Below are 16,756 nucleotides of genomic sequence, written 5' to 3'. Positions count from 1 at the left end.
GATGGACTGGTTGGATCTCCTTGCAGTCCAAGGGACTTGTCAAGAGTCTTCTCCAGTAGCGCAGTTCAAAAGCATCAATTCTTCAGTGCTCAGCTTTCTTTATAGTCTAGCTTTTACATCCGTGCATGACTTTGTGTAATTTTAATAACGGTGGGCTAAGTTCCTGAAACACAGCAGCCGGCTCTCCAGAGCCCGCCCAGGACTGGCGGGCTGACTCCAGCCCTGCAGCTAGTAAGTTGTAGCCACGCATATCCTGTCTTTCGATGTCCTGTACTTAATGCAGTTCTTCTAAAGGCAGATGAGCGTTAACAGCGTAAGAGGTCAACGTCTTGTGAAGCGTCGAGGCAGACCCTGGCCACCAGCACCGGCTCAGGGATCCGACAGGCCTGGATTTCACTGACCTGGCTTGCACTGTGGCTTCACTGCTTGCTGCGTGCATGGCTGGAGGCAAGTCGCTTCCACGCTGAGCCTCAGTCTTAACTGTGAAACAGAGAAAATAGTTCCTATTGCCTAGGGTTGTCATGATAATTAAATGAGATAACGCGTGTAAGGCAGGGCATGCTAGGCTCCGGGTAAGAGCTGAAAAAATAACAGTTGTCAGAAGGAGGAGGAACACTATCAGGTCCTGACTTGGACACGATTAATGGAGGTGATGACGTGCCACAGTATATCTTATTGCAGAAAAACTTGGTTCAAAACGTATGAAAAGTCATTAGGACATTTTTGGTATAGAAGATAAAACTAGGCAACTGAAGGTGATACGTGGAAGACATTCTCAATGAAAATGCTTTATATAAGAATTGGGAATGGAACGTATAGCAGTGGTGCTATAAATACATCTGTATATACTTTATAACAATATTAATGTCATAAAAATATGAGGAACACAGGTAGAAATGAGATACTGGCAGCAGAGGAAAGCTTTGGCATTCTTGAGGTTAACTCAAGGGCACCAGCTGGCCAGCGTGACAGAGCTTTGGCTGCTTCTGTAACGTGCAATTTCTGTAGACTCTGGAAACTAGCAAATGAATGTACAGTCGTTATTTTAGGAAGATTAAAAGATACCAACAAGATTAAGAAAATAGAAATTACTTATTGCAGACAGATAAAAACTACGACTACTTGACATGTACATTTCCAGATTATTTTCTGTATATATAACATGAACTCTGTGTGTGTGTGTGTGTGTGTGTGTGTGTTTACATACACTCTGGATTCCTCAGGCTGCTGTGGTGCAGAACTTTCTAGCTAGTATGACTAAAGCACAGTGTGTGGGTGTGCAGGGATGAGGGTGCACTCAGCACACGAGGTGGCCGGGATGGTGGTCACCCCGTGTCCTGATCAGATACTGTGACTTGCTGTGTGTGCTGCGAGTGGGAAAAGGCTGGGAAAATGTGCCTTGGACTCTCGGTGGAATCAGCCATCTTCTGCACACTGGAAAAGTGGGGGGAAAAAGTGCCTCTTTCTCCTGAATCTTAACTGACAATTTCCCGTGTTTGCGCTATAGCTCTGGGTACTTCCTGCTTAAGACCATTGAATACACCTCCTGGAAAGATAGCCCAGGAGCTTGCTGTCATCCTCAGTGGTACTCAGACCAAAAAGCTAAAATTAGATACTTCTCTTTGTTCATATTAGTGAAGATTAAAAATTTGACACCTAGTATGTTATCAAGAGTGTCCTGCAGGTTGAAATTATGTCCTTTCTGTTACAGCTTTTATAATCTGAGCAACAGGGCACAAAATATGCATTCTTTAAGACAGATTCATTATTCATAAGAATTTATGTTAAGAAAATAATCAGGAATATAAGGAAAGATTTCTCCAAGAATGTTTCTTGTAATTTTATTTAAAATAGAGAAATGCTTGAGATAATTAAAAACATCTAACAATAAGGGTCGGTTAAAAAAGTTTTGGCTTGAGATAATTAAAAACATCTAACAATAAGGGTCGGTTAAAAAAGTTTTGGCTCACCTGTACAGTGGATTGCCATATAATAATAGTGTGGAAACAGAATATTTAATACTATTGGGAGACAGTAACTATTGTACTGCAAAGAGATCAAACCAGTCAGTCCTAAAGGAAATCAGTCCTGAATATTCATTGGAAGGACTGATGCTAAAGCTGAAACTCCAATACTTTGGCCACCTGATGCAAAGAAAAGATTGATTAGAAGAGACCCTGATGCTGGGAAAAATTGAAGGCAGGAGGAGAAGGCGATGACAGAGGATGAGATGGTTGGATGGCATCACTACTCAATGGACATGAGTTTGAGTAAGCTCCAAGAATTGGTGATGGACAGGGAAGCCTGGCGTGCTGCAGTCCATGGGGTTGCAAAGAGTCTGACATGACTAAGCATCTGAGCTGAACTGAACTATAGATTTATAAATTATAGAGAACTTCCCCGGTGGTCCAATAGCTTAGACTCCCAGCTCCCGATGCAGGGGACCTGAGTTTGATTCCAGGTCAGGCAAGTTGATCCCATACGCTGCAAATAAGACCTGCGCAGCCCAATAAATAAATAAATAATAAATAAATTCTAAAAAGAGGTTTGAAGCCAGTATTTATAGCAAAAATTCCATCTTATAAAACAGAAAGAAAATCATGTTTGTATAGAAAAAATGTTATAAAGATACCACATGTTAATAGCGGTTAACTTTGAATTCCGTAGTTTGTGTACTTTCTCATTTTCTTGAAAGAGCGTTATGTTACTTCAGAGAAAGTAAAAATTGGCTCAGACCTAGAAAGTAAAATCTGCCTGTCCATTTATCAAGCTGGTGGGAGCAGACACTAAAACCAGCTACCAAGTTAACAGGAAATAGTATTTCTTCCAAATACACCTGTAATATGTCATGATGATACTCCCTTCTGAGCAACCCCTGCTTTCTTATTCACTGAAAAGCACACCTCTCTAAATTTTATCAGAAACTTTGCTGCCTGAAATTATATCAGTAGGAATGACACATCCTATTCTTGCCTGGAGGGTATCAGTCACTTTGACAAAGAGCAGCAGCCCCATTTTAACCCAGAGTTGCAGATACGGGTTTCTGGACTCAGCATCCTACACAGACCTTAACTTTGTAGTTTCCAAGGCAATAGGGCCCTGGGTTCATCTGAAATTGACCCTTTTACAAGCCCTGCTTTGAGCTTGTCACAGCACCGCTTCATTTACATTTCATCCACACCCTGCCTTTCCCCAGAATCCTATGGTAACTTTTATCTTTTTCTTTGGGGAGGTGCCCCATGGTTCCTCTTGTTCATGGCAGTGGGTCAGGAAGCCTGATGTTCTGGGACTATAATGACCCTGGTGGTCAGGCTGAGACTCTCAGGAAAAAAAAAAAGTGAGGTTACTTATTATAAAATGGCTTCTATATATATATTATAAGCACACACACACCATCCCCCTAAACAACACACATCTAAAGAGTCAGCAGCAGTGTTAAAGGACAATAATTGTAATAATTGTTAAATTCTCACTGTGAGGCAGATGCAGTTCCAGATATTTTAAGTTCTCTCATGTAATTTCATAAAAATCCTATGAGGAAAAATGCTGCTATTCCTCTTTTTACAAATGAGGACTCTTGAGTTTTAAAAGCTTGAAAAATTTTCCCAGGGTGACAGTGTAAGCATTGAAAGCAGCATTCGAACAAAGCCCATCTGGTGCCAGAGCTCACATTCTTTATATTTTATATTTATATATTAATATTTGGCTGTGGGATCTAGTTCCCTGACCAGGGATTGAACCCAGGTTCCTGCATTGGGAGCACAGAGTCTTAGCCATTGGACACCAGAGAAGTCCGCAAAGCTCACATTCTTAACTACTCTGATATACTTTCTAAATTATCCAGCAGACCTTGTTAGTGTCATGGACATGGGAGATGGCTCCAGCTTAGCTAGCAGAAATCGCCATGGCTTCATTTTTTAAACATTTTACGTGAAGTCTCTGTAATGGAAACATTATCCCTAGCCTAGTACAGAGTAGCCTGTGGCAGTTCTGAAACACTATTTTAAAATTTCTGATTTTCTTCTTAAAACATTTGTATGTATATGATATTCTGTTCCATGGTAGAACCTTGCTTATTTTAATATAAGATGGTATTTTAAACCATTTACCATGTTGTACACCTGAATTTGTCCACAGCCTTTGACTCTCCTAAGATGTTGCAGCATGTACACTCCCAAGACAGCTCTAAAGTCATATTTCAAGGATGTGCCTAATGAAGTGGAGAGATTAATTTTTTTGGTTTGGCTTCTAAATAATTTTGAAATCAAGTCTGATAGGATCCCAAAGCTGTTCTGAACATTTGATAGTAGAAAGTGTTGATTTCCAAGGTAATTATTTTGAAGGCTGGTGCTTCCCAAGTAGTGCAAGTGGTAAAGAGTCCGCCTGCCAGTTCAGGAGACGCAAGAGACACAGGTTTAGTCCCTGGGTCGGAAAGATCCCTTGGAGCAGGAAATGGCAACCCACTCCAGTATTCTTGCCTGGGAAATCCCATGGACAGAGGAGCTGGAGGGCTACAGTCCACAGGGTCACAAAGAGTCAGACATGACTGAGTGACCGAGCACGCGTTTTGAAGGACTGTGTAGCATTCAGGCGAGATTAAGGTCGTTGGGGAGAGTTTATAAAAATAATCTTGGTCTAAGTCTTTATTAATTTAGCTAAGTGTAAAAAAGTGAAGGGAGGTGAGGTGGCGACTCAGTGGCAGGCGCCAGCAAGCTCATTATCCTTGAGACAAAGATGCTCTGGGTAGGACCTTGCGAGGATTGGAAAGAGCTGAATTCTTACTATACTGCCTCCTCCTAAGACTTGAGTTTACATCATCATTTTGGAAAAAGACATACTAACAATCTGCTCTTCTGATCAAGAGGAAGCCTGCAAATAATAGTCCTCGCAGTGGTTGAACTGAACTTGGCACCAGCAAGGCTGTGTCGTTCTCTGGAGGGGACGAGCCAAGTGAGTGCCAGGTACCCCCTGATAGCTCCTCAGACAACCAGCAAGGCTGTGCCATCAGCCTTGGCCAGCATTCGGAATGAAAAGTCCTTCCTTTCCTGCTTTGCCTTTTGGTATCAAGTGAAAGTGAGTTCCACAGATTCAGTCAGCATCTTCAGATGCCTCCTGTGTGCTGGGCACCATGTGAGGAGGGTCTGGTATCTGTAAAGATGAATTGACTCTGGACCCTCGATTCTTTCCCCTGTCATCAGGGTGTTTGCTGTTCAAAACAGGAGACCCTTGTGGATGTAAATCACTAAATGTGAAGTAAGACAGTCAGGCCATAAGTAGAGTGGGAAGAGCTAAAGAAGTGGGTAGGAGCACATATTTCCTGCTGTAGGTGAGCGGCATCTAGGAAGCTTCAGAGAGGAGTTGGCTGAGGCTTGAATGTTTTGGAGTGATTAGGATTTCAGCAGGTGAAGAGGCGAGGCGAGGTGAGGTGTAGGAGGGAGAAGAAACGAAGCAGAGCCCGGCTGGTAGGAAAGAGCTGGAGTGTGTTTGGAGTGTTGCATGTGGCCTGGTTTGCCTGGAAAATGGTATCCGAGAGGGATGTGGAAGGCAGTTTGGCTGGAAAGATGGTCTGGCCTTGGCTGTGATGATAAGCTGTGAAGGGCCTTAGACATGCTAAACACTAACCTGTTGAATTTTAGGGAAGCTGGAAAAAGGCTGAGAGCTTGAGCTTTAGCATCATCAAGCCCCAGGTTATCATGCTGGTTCTTCTACTTAAAAGCAGTGAAACCTTGTATAGATTTCTTAATTCCCCTGAACTCTAGTTTCTCCCTCTGTAGTGTGGGGTTCATTATAGTACCTTGTGAGAATTAAATGAGGTAATGTAAAGTATTTAATTAGGTACCTGGTACCTGATGAAAGGAGTCAGTTAGCTGATGTTACTTTAGAATTCTGTGGACTTGTTTGAACATGCCTCTTCCTTAGATGGCATGTATTATCTCAGTACCACTGATGAATTATTTGTTCCGGAGTGTGAATCACTGAGAACACCCAGAGAACAGATTGTTCAGGATGTTACGTGCACCTGTTAACCGTTACAGATGTTAACACTTAGGAATTTAGCTCTTTGGTTTGGACCACTATCACAAATAAACCATAGAATGGGGGGCTCAAAGAACAAACGTTTCTTTCTCCCAGTTCTGGAATTTGGAGGGTCCGAGATCAAGCCGCTGGTAGTCAGACTGGGTGTCTGGTGAGGGTCTTGCTTCTTGGTTCAACAGTAGTCTTCTCGCTCTGTCCTTACGAGATGGAGAGAGCTCTCTGGGGTCTCTTTACTATGGGCATGGACCACCCTTGAGACCTAATGGCCTTTCAGAGGTCCTGCCTCCAAACACCATGACACTGGGGTTTAGGCTTCACCTGTGACTTTTGCAGGGGACACACACACCCTGTCCCTGGCACTCTGAAATATTTACTGCCAAGTTAGGCTTGGTTGAAGAATTCAAGACTCAGTCCCTATTTTCTAAAGGCTCCTGATCTAGTTGGAGATAAAAACAGCAAATCTTTTTTCACAGACAAACCTACAGTTTCATTTTAGTCTCCAGTATTTCTGTTTTAGGCTTTACTTGTACTTAAAAGCACTGAGACCTTGTATAGATTTTTTTTTGGTTAATTTATTTATTTTAATTGGAGGCTAATTACTTTACAATATTGTAGTGGTTTTTGCCATACATTGACATGAATCAGCCATGGGTGTACATGTGTTCCCCATGCTGAACCCCCTTCCCACCTCCCTCCCCATCCCATCCCTCAGGGTCATCCCAGTGCACCAGCCCTGAGCACGCTGTCTCATGTGTTGAACCTGGACTGGCGATCTGTTTCACATATGCAGATATACTTGTTTCAGTGCTATTCTCTCAAATCATCCCACCCTCGCCTTCTCCCACAGGGTCCAAAAGTCTGTTCTTTACATCTGTGTCTCTTTTGCTATCTCACATATAGGGTCATCATTACCATCTTTCTAAATTCCATAAATATGCGTTAATATTGTATAGATTTCTTAATCCCCCTGAACTCCAGTTTCTCCCTGTGTAGTGTGGGGTTCATTATAGTACCTTGTGAGAATTAAATGAGATAATGTAAAATAAAGTATTTAGTTAGGTACCTGGTACCTGATGAAAGGAATCTGTTAGCTGGTATTACTTTAGAATTCTGTGGATTCGTTTGAACATACTTCTTCCTCAGATGGCATTAAGCTCACTGCTTACATTTAAGTATAAGACTTGTTACCATGTTAAAAAGAAGGGCGAGGCCCCGAAAGCCCCAAACACACCGTTTTCTTCATTCACAAGATTCTTTGTGGAAAATCGTAGGTAAATGGGTGATATTATAGAGCAGAAGCAATTTAGGATTTCAGAGAGGAGAAATGTTGATGTGAATGAGAGGGATTGAGGGTAACCTGAGGGAAGAAATAATATATGCAAGATCTGATTAGGTGGTCAAAAAGGGAGGTTGTTTTCAGAATGAAACAGCATAAGCCAAAACCTGGCAAGTGGCTACAGTTTGAGGAGAGCTGTGTGGAAGCCATCCTGACTTCAGGTTTCTATGGGGCTTGAGCGAGGGGGCCAGCGCCGGTTGCTGAGGGACCCACAGGCTGGAGCAGAGGGGTCCTCTTCTGAGGAGGAGGCTCAAACCCTCCAGGGACCTCCCCAGAGGAGGAGGCGCTGAGAGTGGTCCTTGAGGAAGGGGCTTTGACAGCGCTGCACAGCGTGGGTTGGGTGGGAGATAGGTTGACATGAAGGAAACAGGCCGTCCAGCTAATGCAGCTGACCCATGGATAAGAAGGGTGGTGTCTAGAGGAAGAGGACGAGAGGAACTTGTTTAAAGATTCAGGACTTGGAGATTCATATTTACGGGAGGGCGGATATCAAAGATGGTATTTCAAGCCTACAGGATAGAAATGATGGGGCTCGTGTGGAAATGGAGAGGGGAGGAAAGCTTCCTGTGCAGGAAGGAAGGTAAGTCTAGGGTGAACTGGCTCAGATAGGGAAGCAGTTTGGGAACAGTTTTAAGATGACTTATAATTCTACCATTTTAATGCACTTGTTCTTTCCTTTATATCTCTGTTTTGCATTGTAGCCCTGGTTCATAGACCCACATATTTAGAGACCTGCAATCATAAATATACCTGCCATTTTGCATTGTAGAATCATTAAAATCTATTATGTAGTCTTCATAATTACAGATATTATAGGCTGTTTTCTCCGTCTGATATATCCCTAGAGCTTTCTGAAAGCAGACACTATACTGGTGTTACTTCTGTGTGTCTAGAACCTGGAAACGATTAACAAGTGTTTGTTTAATGAAAGCATATTGACCACATAAATTATTCTTGTGCTTTTTCTTTGTAGAAGTTGCTACAACAAGCCTATGGAGTTTGGTGACATGCATTTGAGTTGCCTGGAAAAAGTCAGTGCTTTCTGCTTGTAGAACCTAAGTCCAAGGTTAAAATAAAGGCTTGGTTAGGGAGTGTTAGACTTTTATGATTCCAGGTTTGTGTTTGCTTCTTATAAGCTGTTCCCTCATCTGTTCAGTAACTGGTGGGAAAAATTGCATGAAAAACTGTCTTTGTGTTTTACCATTAATGAAGGAATGCAGGTGGCTTTATCCTACAACTGTGATAGTCACTAATGTCCTAGCAACGCTTCCTTTTGCAGAACATCACCCAAGTGTGTGTTCAGCCTGGAGATAACTTCTCCATGTATGGAGACTTCAGAAAGTTCTCTGCCAGTCAGGTGGCATTTGGCCACAAGACACATTGACGCACGGTTACTTGAACAAGTCAGGGCTTTATGACCCTCAATACCAGAAAGTCCTGAGATGGCCAGGCTAGGGCTGCAGTCACGGCTTAGTGGTGTCTCTGGACACCTGAGCTCCTCCCATCTTCTCCCATCACTGCGTGGCTTTCATCCTTGGGGGTGCTGCGCCTCTGTCCCGCTGCATCCTTGTCCCAGGCAGGAGAACTAAGGAAGGTCAGGGACAAAAGGCGAAGGGGCCTTCCCGTGGAGTCCGCCCCTGTAGGAAGCCATTCTGGAACCCCCTCCCGGCCAGTTCTGCTCATGTCTCATCGGCTAGAACTATTTCAGATGGCTGTCCCTAACTGCTTGGAAGAAGGTTAGCATTTCTGTCTGGGGCCTTGCTTGCCCCGATCAGCATGATCCAGTTAGTGGGGAAGAAGGAGATGAAGGGTGTTGGCAACCGGCAGTCTGCCACAGGCGACCACTGGCCAGTGCTCCTGACAGCCCGTTCTCTGAGGGGTGGGGTAGCATCGATATTCATATGACGCAAAGGAAGAAATAAAAAGATGTGAATCTGAACCCATGAAGAGCTATGACTGATGAATTCGAGTCATCCAGGTATTAGTTGGAAAGCAGAAGAACATATTTTGTGCTCTAAAAGCCAGCCAAGGGAACTCCCTGGCAGCCCAGGGGTTAAGGACTTGGGGCTTTCACTGCCGTAGGCCTGAGTTCAACCTCTGGCTGGGGGATGAGGATCCAGCAAGCCAGGTGGTGGGGTTAAAAAAAAAAAAAAAAAAAAAAGCCAGCCAGATGTAGCATTAAATCTTAAAATGCTGCTAAGATTGTGTTCTGATAAAGAGTTAATGTTACATAGTTTTATTATAAGCAAGTTCTTAGTATAATTAAGGGCTGAGAAACATTCAGGATTGATGAGTTCCATTAGGGAAATACTTAATAATAATTGAATAGCCCCTGAGAACTTGGGTTTATAACCTACCTGACATGAACGTGCTCAAAATAGCCATCGTTCTAGGATTATACTTGGTCTAAAAACGTAAGGTTTTCTTTTTCCTGAAGCAGAGGTGTTCTCAGTCACACATACATATTCCTGGAGCCGTCTGTCACCCACAGCTTCCTCACATTGACACAATCCCAGGTCCTGGGGGAAAACGTCCTGTGAACCACCATATCTTATAATGATGGAGTATTCCCTAAGTGTTACCTCTAGTAAAGGTTATAGATGGACATGTTCTATCTGCACAGTCCACTGTGGTTTATGAGGTCTGTGAGGCGGCTCAGCACTTCAAGTGTGGATGGTGCAACGAGGAACTAAAATTGGGATTTAAGTAGCCCACGGGGAGGGCTCATGGTCACCTTCCTGGACAGTGCAGGTCTAGGAGGTGGAATCAGTAGGGCTCTGGTGACCAGTGTCGGGGAGGGCTCTGGTGGAGAGTGAAGGAGGGGGAGGAGTCGCTCATGACCTCAGGGTTTCCCTCTTGAGTCGGGAGGCAGGCGGGAATGCTTCTGTACAGGGAAAGGAGGTGGGGGTACGTTCACGACCCTCGCGTTCAGGCCCCAGGAATGAGGAGCCCATGGCGCAGCACCCAGCCCGCTGACTTCATCCGTGTTGGATGGTTTTCAGGATGCTTAGGCAGGATTCACCGTGTTACAGTGGATCACTACAAATAGAGTCTGAAATTCTCCCTGAAAATAGTCTTTCCTTCCTGTTCCGTCTTTAATTGTTCTCTCTTTTCAATACTCAGGTATCAAATTGTAGTGGAGATAATCCAGGCAACAACAATCAGCAGCTTCCCGCAGCTGAAGAGGCACAAAGGTAAGAACCAGTTCAGTTTCTTTGCTTTTACGTCCTGAAGGTCCTGGGTCTAGTTCCCCGTCTTCTCTCTCCTGTCAGAGTTTTGACATGTATACACTCAAGTATTTCAAGCTTGTTAAAATATTGCTATATCAGCAAAAGAGAAAGTAAGTATGATTTCATCCTAACAAAAACCTTTGTAGTTCTGTGTTCCCTGATAAACTTTGTGTTGATAATTTTTAGAATATTGAAGTCAGCGAGTAGAATCATGCTGCTGTTCTGTTTACATACTAAACGTAGTTTCATAGTTTTTTCTCATATTAAAAGGCTTCCCCCAAATAGAATTATTTTGTTAGTTTTTGGAGAGCTCTGTTTTAGAGAGAATGCAATCTGGTCAGCATCTGGGAAGCGCCTCGTCTGGATGGTAACCTCTCCCCACCGCCCCACCTGCCCGCACTGTGTCCTGAAAGCTGGACAGTCGGGCTGTGCCCGAAGTGACCATGTAGTGGTGCCGCCAGGCTGTGTGTGCAGCTCTAAGCAATCTCATGTCCAGGGTTGTTTCTCCTTAGCCTTAGTTTCGTGTTCTCTTTGTGAATAGTAAACTAAAGAAGTATTAAAAAAAAAATACTTGGGATTCAAACTAGAGATGAGAACTTTTTTTTTTTAAATGAAGGTAGAATGAATATGCTGAAATATAATTTTGTTGCTACATATAAATATGTTTGTTTCAGGCAAGTCTTTTTCAGTTATAATTGTTCATTGATTAGGAATTGGTATGTAATTGTGAAAGTATTTTGAGGATTTAAAGGGAGAAAATACCCGATTGCGTGCCCTCTAAAACCTTAAGAAATCAACTAGCTGACTCTGCATGGACTTTTCTCAGGATAACACAGGAGGGCTGGGAGGACCTCTTTACTTTGTATATTCAGAAATGTTCAAATAAAGCTTCTGAAGCTTCAATAAACTCCAGCAAATCCACACAACACTCTGAGAATGTTTCAGGTTCATAGTAGAAGACCAAATTACTCTCTTTAACAATGTAGAAATTTTAATTTGATTTTTGGTGGCTTTTTTCTTTTGGAATTTTGATGTTTTTAAGAAATAAGGTATCAAGTGGTTTTTGAATTCTTTACAATCTCTTAACTAGTTTAATTGCTGGTACTGTTCTAGGAAAACTAAGTAATCATAGAAATAAAAAAAAAATTTGAGACCATCTAACCCAGATCTTTGTCCTCTGAGAAAGAAAAATTAGGAATATTTGGAGAAACAGGTGCTTAGAGCAAATTTATAAATACTGCACAATTTATAAATTTTTTGAAGCACTTGGTCTCAGAAGTTTTAAGTGCGCTCACAGAATTTCCTTGCCTCTGACCTTATTTTATCATTCATTCTGGCCAAACATACTGACTGAGGCGTGACTTTTATCCACTAATCCCATCAGCTGCTTGATGGTCACGGAATTTGGAAAGTTTGCTTTGCTCAGGAGGGTGGGGCCCTCATGAATGGGCTTGGTGTCTTATGAGAGAGGCTGCAGAGAGATCCCCAACCTCCCCCGCCATGAGGACACAGCAGGAAGCTGGCAGTCTGCAACCAGCATGAGGGGCTTCACCAAGGACCGCCCTGGTGCCCTAGTCTCCAGACTGTGAGAAATATGTTTGTGTTGTTTACAGCCGGCCAGTCTGTGGTGTTTGGTTATAGCTGCCCAAACTAAGACACTGGCCAAGAGCCGGCATTCTGGTAGTAGTGGAACATATGCTACGACTTCTTTGTTGTTGAAGGCGAATAAGCCCAGTATTTTAGCTCCCTCTTTTTTTTTTCTTTATAAAGTTTTTAATTGACTGCCAACTTTATTTTAAATTATATGGGCTTCTCTTAGGTGTGTAAGCCAGCCGAGTTATCACCATACAGTTCCTTAAGCAAGCCCTGGGATTTACTGTCCTGATGTCTAGTCTGATGTCGCTTACCCTGCAAGGCAGTGGAGGGGGCAGGGAGTCTCCACAGGGCTGGTTGGTGGGAGCCTCCCCGCCCCAGACCTGGCCCCTGGGTCAGTTGTTTTGAAGGGTGGATCCTGTCAGCACATGTAACAACAGGGATGAATCAGAATCGTGCTTTGGAAATTCAGACATGTCATTAAGAGAGTGGACATTTAGGCTTTAACTACTAGAACAGCTGCTTGAGAAACCATAGCTCCCCAATGCCTGGACCCCTTTTTATCCGTAGTTTATTTTTCCCTGTTCCCGTCACATCTGCAGTGAGCAAAACCTGTCAGCCCGTTAAGAGGGGTATGAGGTCAATTTAGTGGGAAACTTAAAAGAAAAATCCCAGAACATCTGATTGTATCCTGTGTGTTACCCTAAATTATTATTTTCTATTTCAGCTCCCTTTAAGGCTTTTTCTTTCCCTCACTGTTGTTCTGGGTTCTGAAATGTTAGCAAGAATAAAGTGATTCAAGAGTAATATTTATTTAGCTGGCTGCAACAAAGGACAGGATGTTGATCTGAGTCTAATAGAAACTGCTCTATATAGATACTGCACACATGGGGGTGCCGTGCCCATCGTGTGCCTTGTATAGAGTGTAAGTAGAGAGTTTTGAAATTGACTATACTAAGCAGAACTGTGGAGGAACTTCAGAATATACTGAATATGTATATACACATGCACAGTTACTTGTTGATAAAAACCATAACGATTTCCATTAGGAATAATTTTTGAATCATATTTCTTATCTGATTTTGGATTTAAAAGTGTCCCTGCCTAAAGGAAGGAGCTATTCTGTAGACTCTAGAGGACTTTTCAGAGTCCTTTCTAATGCTCTGATTTCGTAGTATTGCAGTAATTTGACACATTTCTAATTTATGAATGACCTAAACTTATACCGCAGGCCATTGCTCGCAGGGCCTTTGCTAGGGTTTCTCTCTGCCCGGCCCTCCCACCCTGAGCGTGGCGGTGCCCAGAGCCTGTGGTCTTTTCCCCAGCACCCAGCGCAGCCCTGTCCCATCGCTCGCTTGTGGCCAAGGGCCAGCCGCTTCCATTACGCACCTTCTGGTGGTGGTGGCTTAGTGACTAAGTCACGTCCCGTTCTTTTGTGACCCCGTGGCCTGCAGCCCGTCAGGCTCCTCTGTCCATGGGATTCCCCAGGCAAGAATACTGGAGTGGGTTGCTATTCCCTCCTCCAGGGGATCTTCCTAACCCAGGGATCGAACCCAGCTCTTCTTCCTTGCAGGAGGATTCTTTACCGTCTGAGCCACCAGGGAAGCCCTGTGCTCTCTGTGAAATTGAAAGTGGCTCAGTCGTGTCCGACTCTTTGTGACCCATGGACTGCACAGTCCATGAAATTCTCCAGGCCAGATTATGGGAGTGGGTTGCCATGCCCTCCTCCAGAGGATCTTCCCAACCCAGGGGTCAAACCCAGGTCTCCGGCACTGTGGCTGAGCCACTAGGGAATGCTCTCTAGTCTCATAATTTATATATCCAACACTGCTCCCACCTTCCCCCCACAGAAAACTTGAGTCATCATATGTCCTAAGAACCTGTATTTATTCAAGTAAAGTTCAGGTCCAGAGGCTTTCAGCAAGTGTGTGGTCAGTCACGTGCTGATCTGTGGCATGAACCCACGTGTCCTGCACTCTTCCCACTGCCCTGCTCACTCACGGAGGTGGGTGCTCTGAGGGTCGCGCTCGGCACTCAGAAGCTGCATGCGCCAGAGCTGTGTCTTCGGTTTCTGACTCCTCTCTGCTCAAGTCACATTCTCATCTGGGAGCAGGCCTCTCCTGTAATCTGGCATGTGGATTTAACTGATGGGGCCTTATTACTTTAAAAATCTGTTGCCAGCGTGTTGGAGGGCCTTCAACCAAGCAAAATGCTGGAAGTTTCAGCACTTGATATATTTAAGGAAGGACACATGAATAAAAGGTGTGCTGCAGGCCCCTGGCCTAGGCCTCGCCTGGCCCTCGAGGTCTCTGTCGTCTTCTCCGCTGTAACAGGAGAGGCTCCGCCGGGAGCTCCTGCTGGGGCCTCTGCTCATTCCTCAGGTATCTTTCCTACTGAAGGGGAGCGGCACACTCGACTCTGAAACTTCAGGTGTTTCCTGTGATAAGAGAATCCCACTTGTTCTGTTTTTTTGTTTTTTTTTTTAAGCATACCGGCCCTAAGTTGGAAAGTAAGGTAAATATTGCGTTAGTTCCTGGGCAACTTTTGAGGTGATCTTCAGATAACTTTGAGGAAGTCTGTGATGATCGGTAACTGCCGAGAACTGCCATCAGCTCTGCATTCAGAAGGAAACAGCATTTTTCCTGCTGAAACTTCACTGCTGCTGCTGCTAAGTCGCTTCAGTCGTGTCCGACTCTGTGCGACCCCATAGATGGCAGCCCACCAGGCTCCTCCATCCATGGGATTTTCTAGGCAAGAGTACTGGAGTGGGGTGCCATTGCCTTCTCCGCCGAAACTTCACTAATCCCTAAATAAATACACACCCATTTCTTGAACCCCCTTCTTAGGACCTTTTACTGAAACATTTGTTTCAGTGTACAGGAGAGATTTCAAAGACTTGTCAGCCTGTCAGTGTGGACGGAGGCCTGACCTCTGCCAGCGAGGAGCCCCGATAATCCCTTCCCTCCACTGCCTGGGGGGCCTGAGGAGACCTGTGCATCGTGGGGGGTGGAATCACATGCTGGGGAGCCCTGTGGGGGTGGGCAAGTGCAGCCTTGCCTCCTGCACCCCCTTCGGAGCTGTGCCTCTGTAGTAATCCTCCCAGTGTGGTGGGGGGTACAGTTTTGCCTTCCAAGGGACGGGGGATTTAACAAGGTCTGCAGACATTTCTGGTTGTCACCCAGGGGGAAGGCGTGCCTCTGGCAGCTAGTGGTAAAGGCCAGGGATGCTGGGAGACATCCCGTGACACGCGGAACAGCCCCAATGGGAAGGTTTCGCCGCCCGGAAGGTCACTGGCTCCGAGACCGTGTGTCCTCAGGTAGCCCGCTGAGGCCGCCGCAGTTAGGCTGCGCCGTGGAGTCTCACGTGAGAAGAGAAACACTGCTGTGGGTGCTTCTTAGTGCTCGACAGACGCGGGGGTGCCATTTTCATCCAGCTGCGCTGGTGCCGCTTCGGGGCCCTTGGTTTGCTCTGTAAGTCACTTCACTGCCCTTTGCCACGTTGGAGGGAGCGCCCAGCGGTTGTCCCCGGTGTTTCTGCTTTGCAGCAAGTCACTTTGCTCCCTCAAGGAGGCCCTGTATCGTGGGCGGAAGGCTTGCGGTCCAAAGGGCTCTGCGACGTAGTTCACCGGTCCCCTGCAGTGTCTGCAGGGGGTTCCTCTGAGGTCTGATCCAGCTCTCTCTTCCTGCAAATGACCCCCTTCCCTTTTGCTGTCACCTGAGCAGAATCTGGACTCGCTGGGAGGGAAGCCAGTAAACACTGATTGTTTTAGACAGTTACGGCACTCACCTGTTCTGGGCACCCATGTAAAGGGCCGCTGCACCCATTGTGGCGCCTGCCACCGTTCGTGGTCGCGGCCTTCTTCCTTAATCTGGATAAACATTGTGTGATTCACCCGGCTCAATAGCACATGTGTTACCTAGGGCTCAGCAGACGCGGCCGCAGGAGGCTGGCATGAACCGGGCAGTGTGTCGTCCACCAGCTGGCCCGCGCTTCTGTTGATGAGAGGGTTTCTTGGCTGGATGGGTCCTGAGGTCACAAGGAAGTGTATTCATCTCTCTTGCTGGATTTCCTAGGATTTTTGCACAACAGTCGCACGCACTACAGCAGCGCCCTGTTAGGCATTAAGCCCTGAATGTGGCATTAGTTTTCCGAGGCAAAAAAATAAACAATTGTCTAAGCAACAAACTGCCATTTCATTTGTTAGCAACAAGCTTTGTGATCAGACAATGACTTTGGCCCTCAACAAACAGAAGGCATTCACGCGAGCAGGGACACTCCAGCAGGACTCTGGGATGTTTCCTCAGCTCTGCAGCTGGGTTTTAGGGGAAAGTTTATTCTCTTTCTCCCTTCCCTTTGGAATTTGCCTGTTTTTGTCCTTTTAGAAAGACTTTTAAGCCTTCTCAGGAGAAGAATGTGTTTGTTGTTAATTGTGTATCAGTTTCTTCCTCTGTGTCTCTCTTGATTAGCCTGTTTTAACCCAAAGTTAAAATTGTAGTCTAGGTTTATTTTATAAAAGGCAACTTTTTGTCCTCGCATTTTAAAATAGCTTAAAGATTATGCA

The 16,756-nt window shown here is 44.9% G+C and overlaps 1 protein-coding gene across 5 annotated transcripts in view; it reads left to right on the top strand.

Moving 5' to 3' along the window:
- Positions 1-16,756, top strand: part of SNX25 (sorting nexin 25) — a 91,200-nt gene that overhangs the window by 39,757 nt on the left and 34,687 nt on the right. For 4 of the 5 annotated variants that reach the window (XM_068970545.1, XM_068970544.1, XM_068970541.1 and 1 more), the window contains exon 6: positions 10,496-10,566. In XM_068970545.1, the coding sequence (XP_068826646.1) occupies positions 10,496-10,566 (71 nt within the window). Of the gene's footprint in view, positions 1-4,862; positions 4,962-10,495; positions 10,567-16,756 lie in introns of all 5 variants that reach the window. The other variant, XM_068970543.1, reaches the window with a different exon arrangement.

The sequence above is a fragment of the Capricornis sumatraensis genome, chromosome 4, assembly GCF_032405125.1.
Source record: "Capricornis sumatraensis isolate serow.1 chromosome 4, serow.2, whole genome shotgun sequence".
NCBI lineage: Eukaryota > Metazoa > Chordata > Mammalia > Artiodactyla > Bovidae > Capricornis > Capricornis sumatraensis.
Note: the sequence above shows the minus strand (reverse complement) of the source record. Positions and strands in the feature narration are given on the sequence as shown.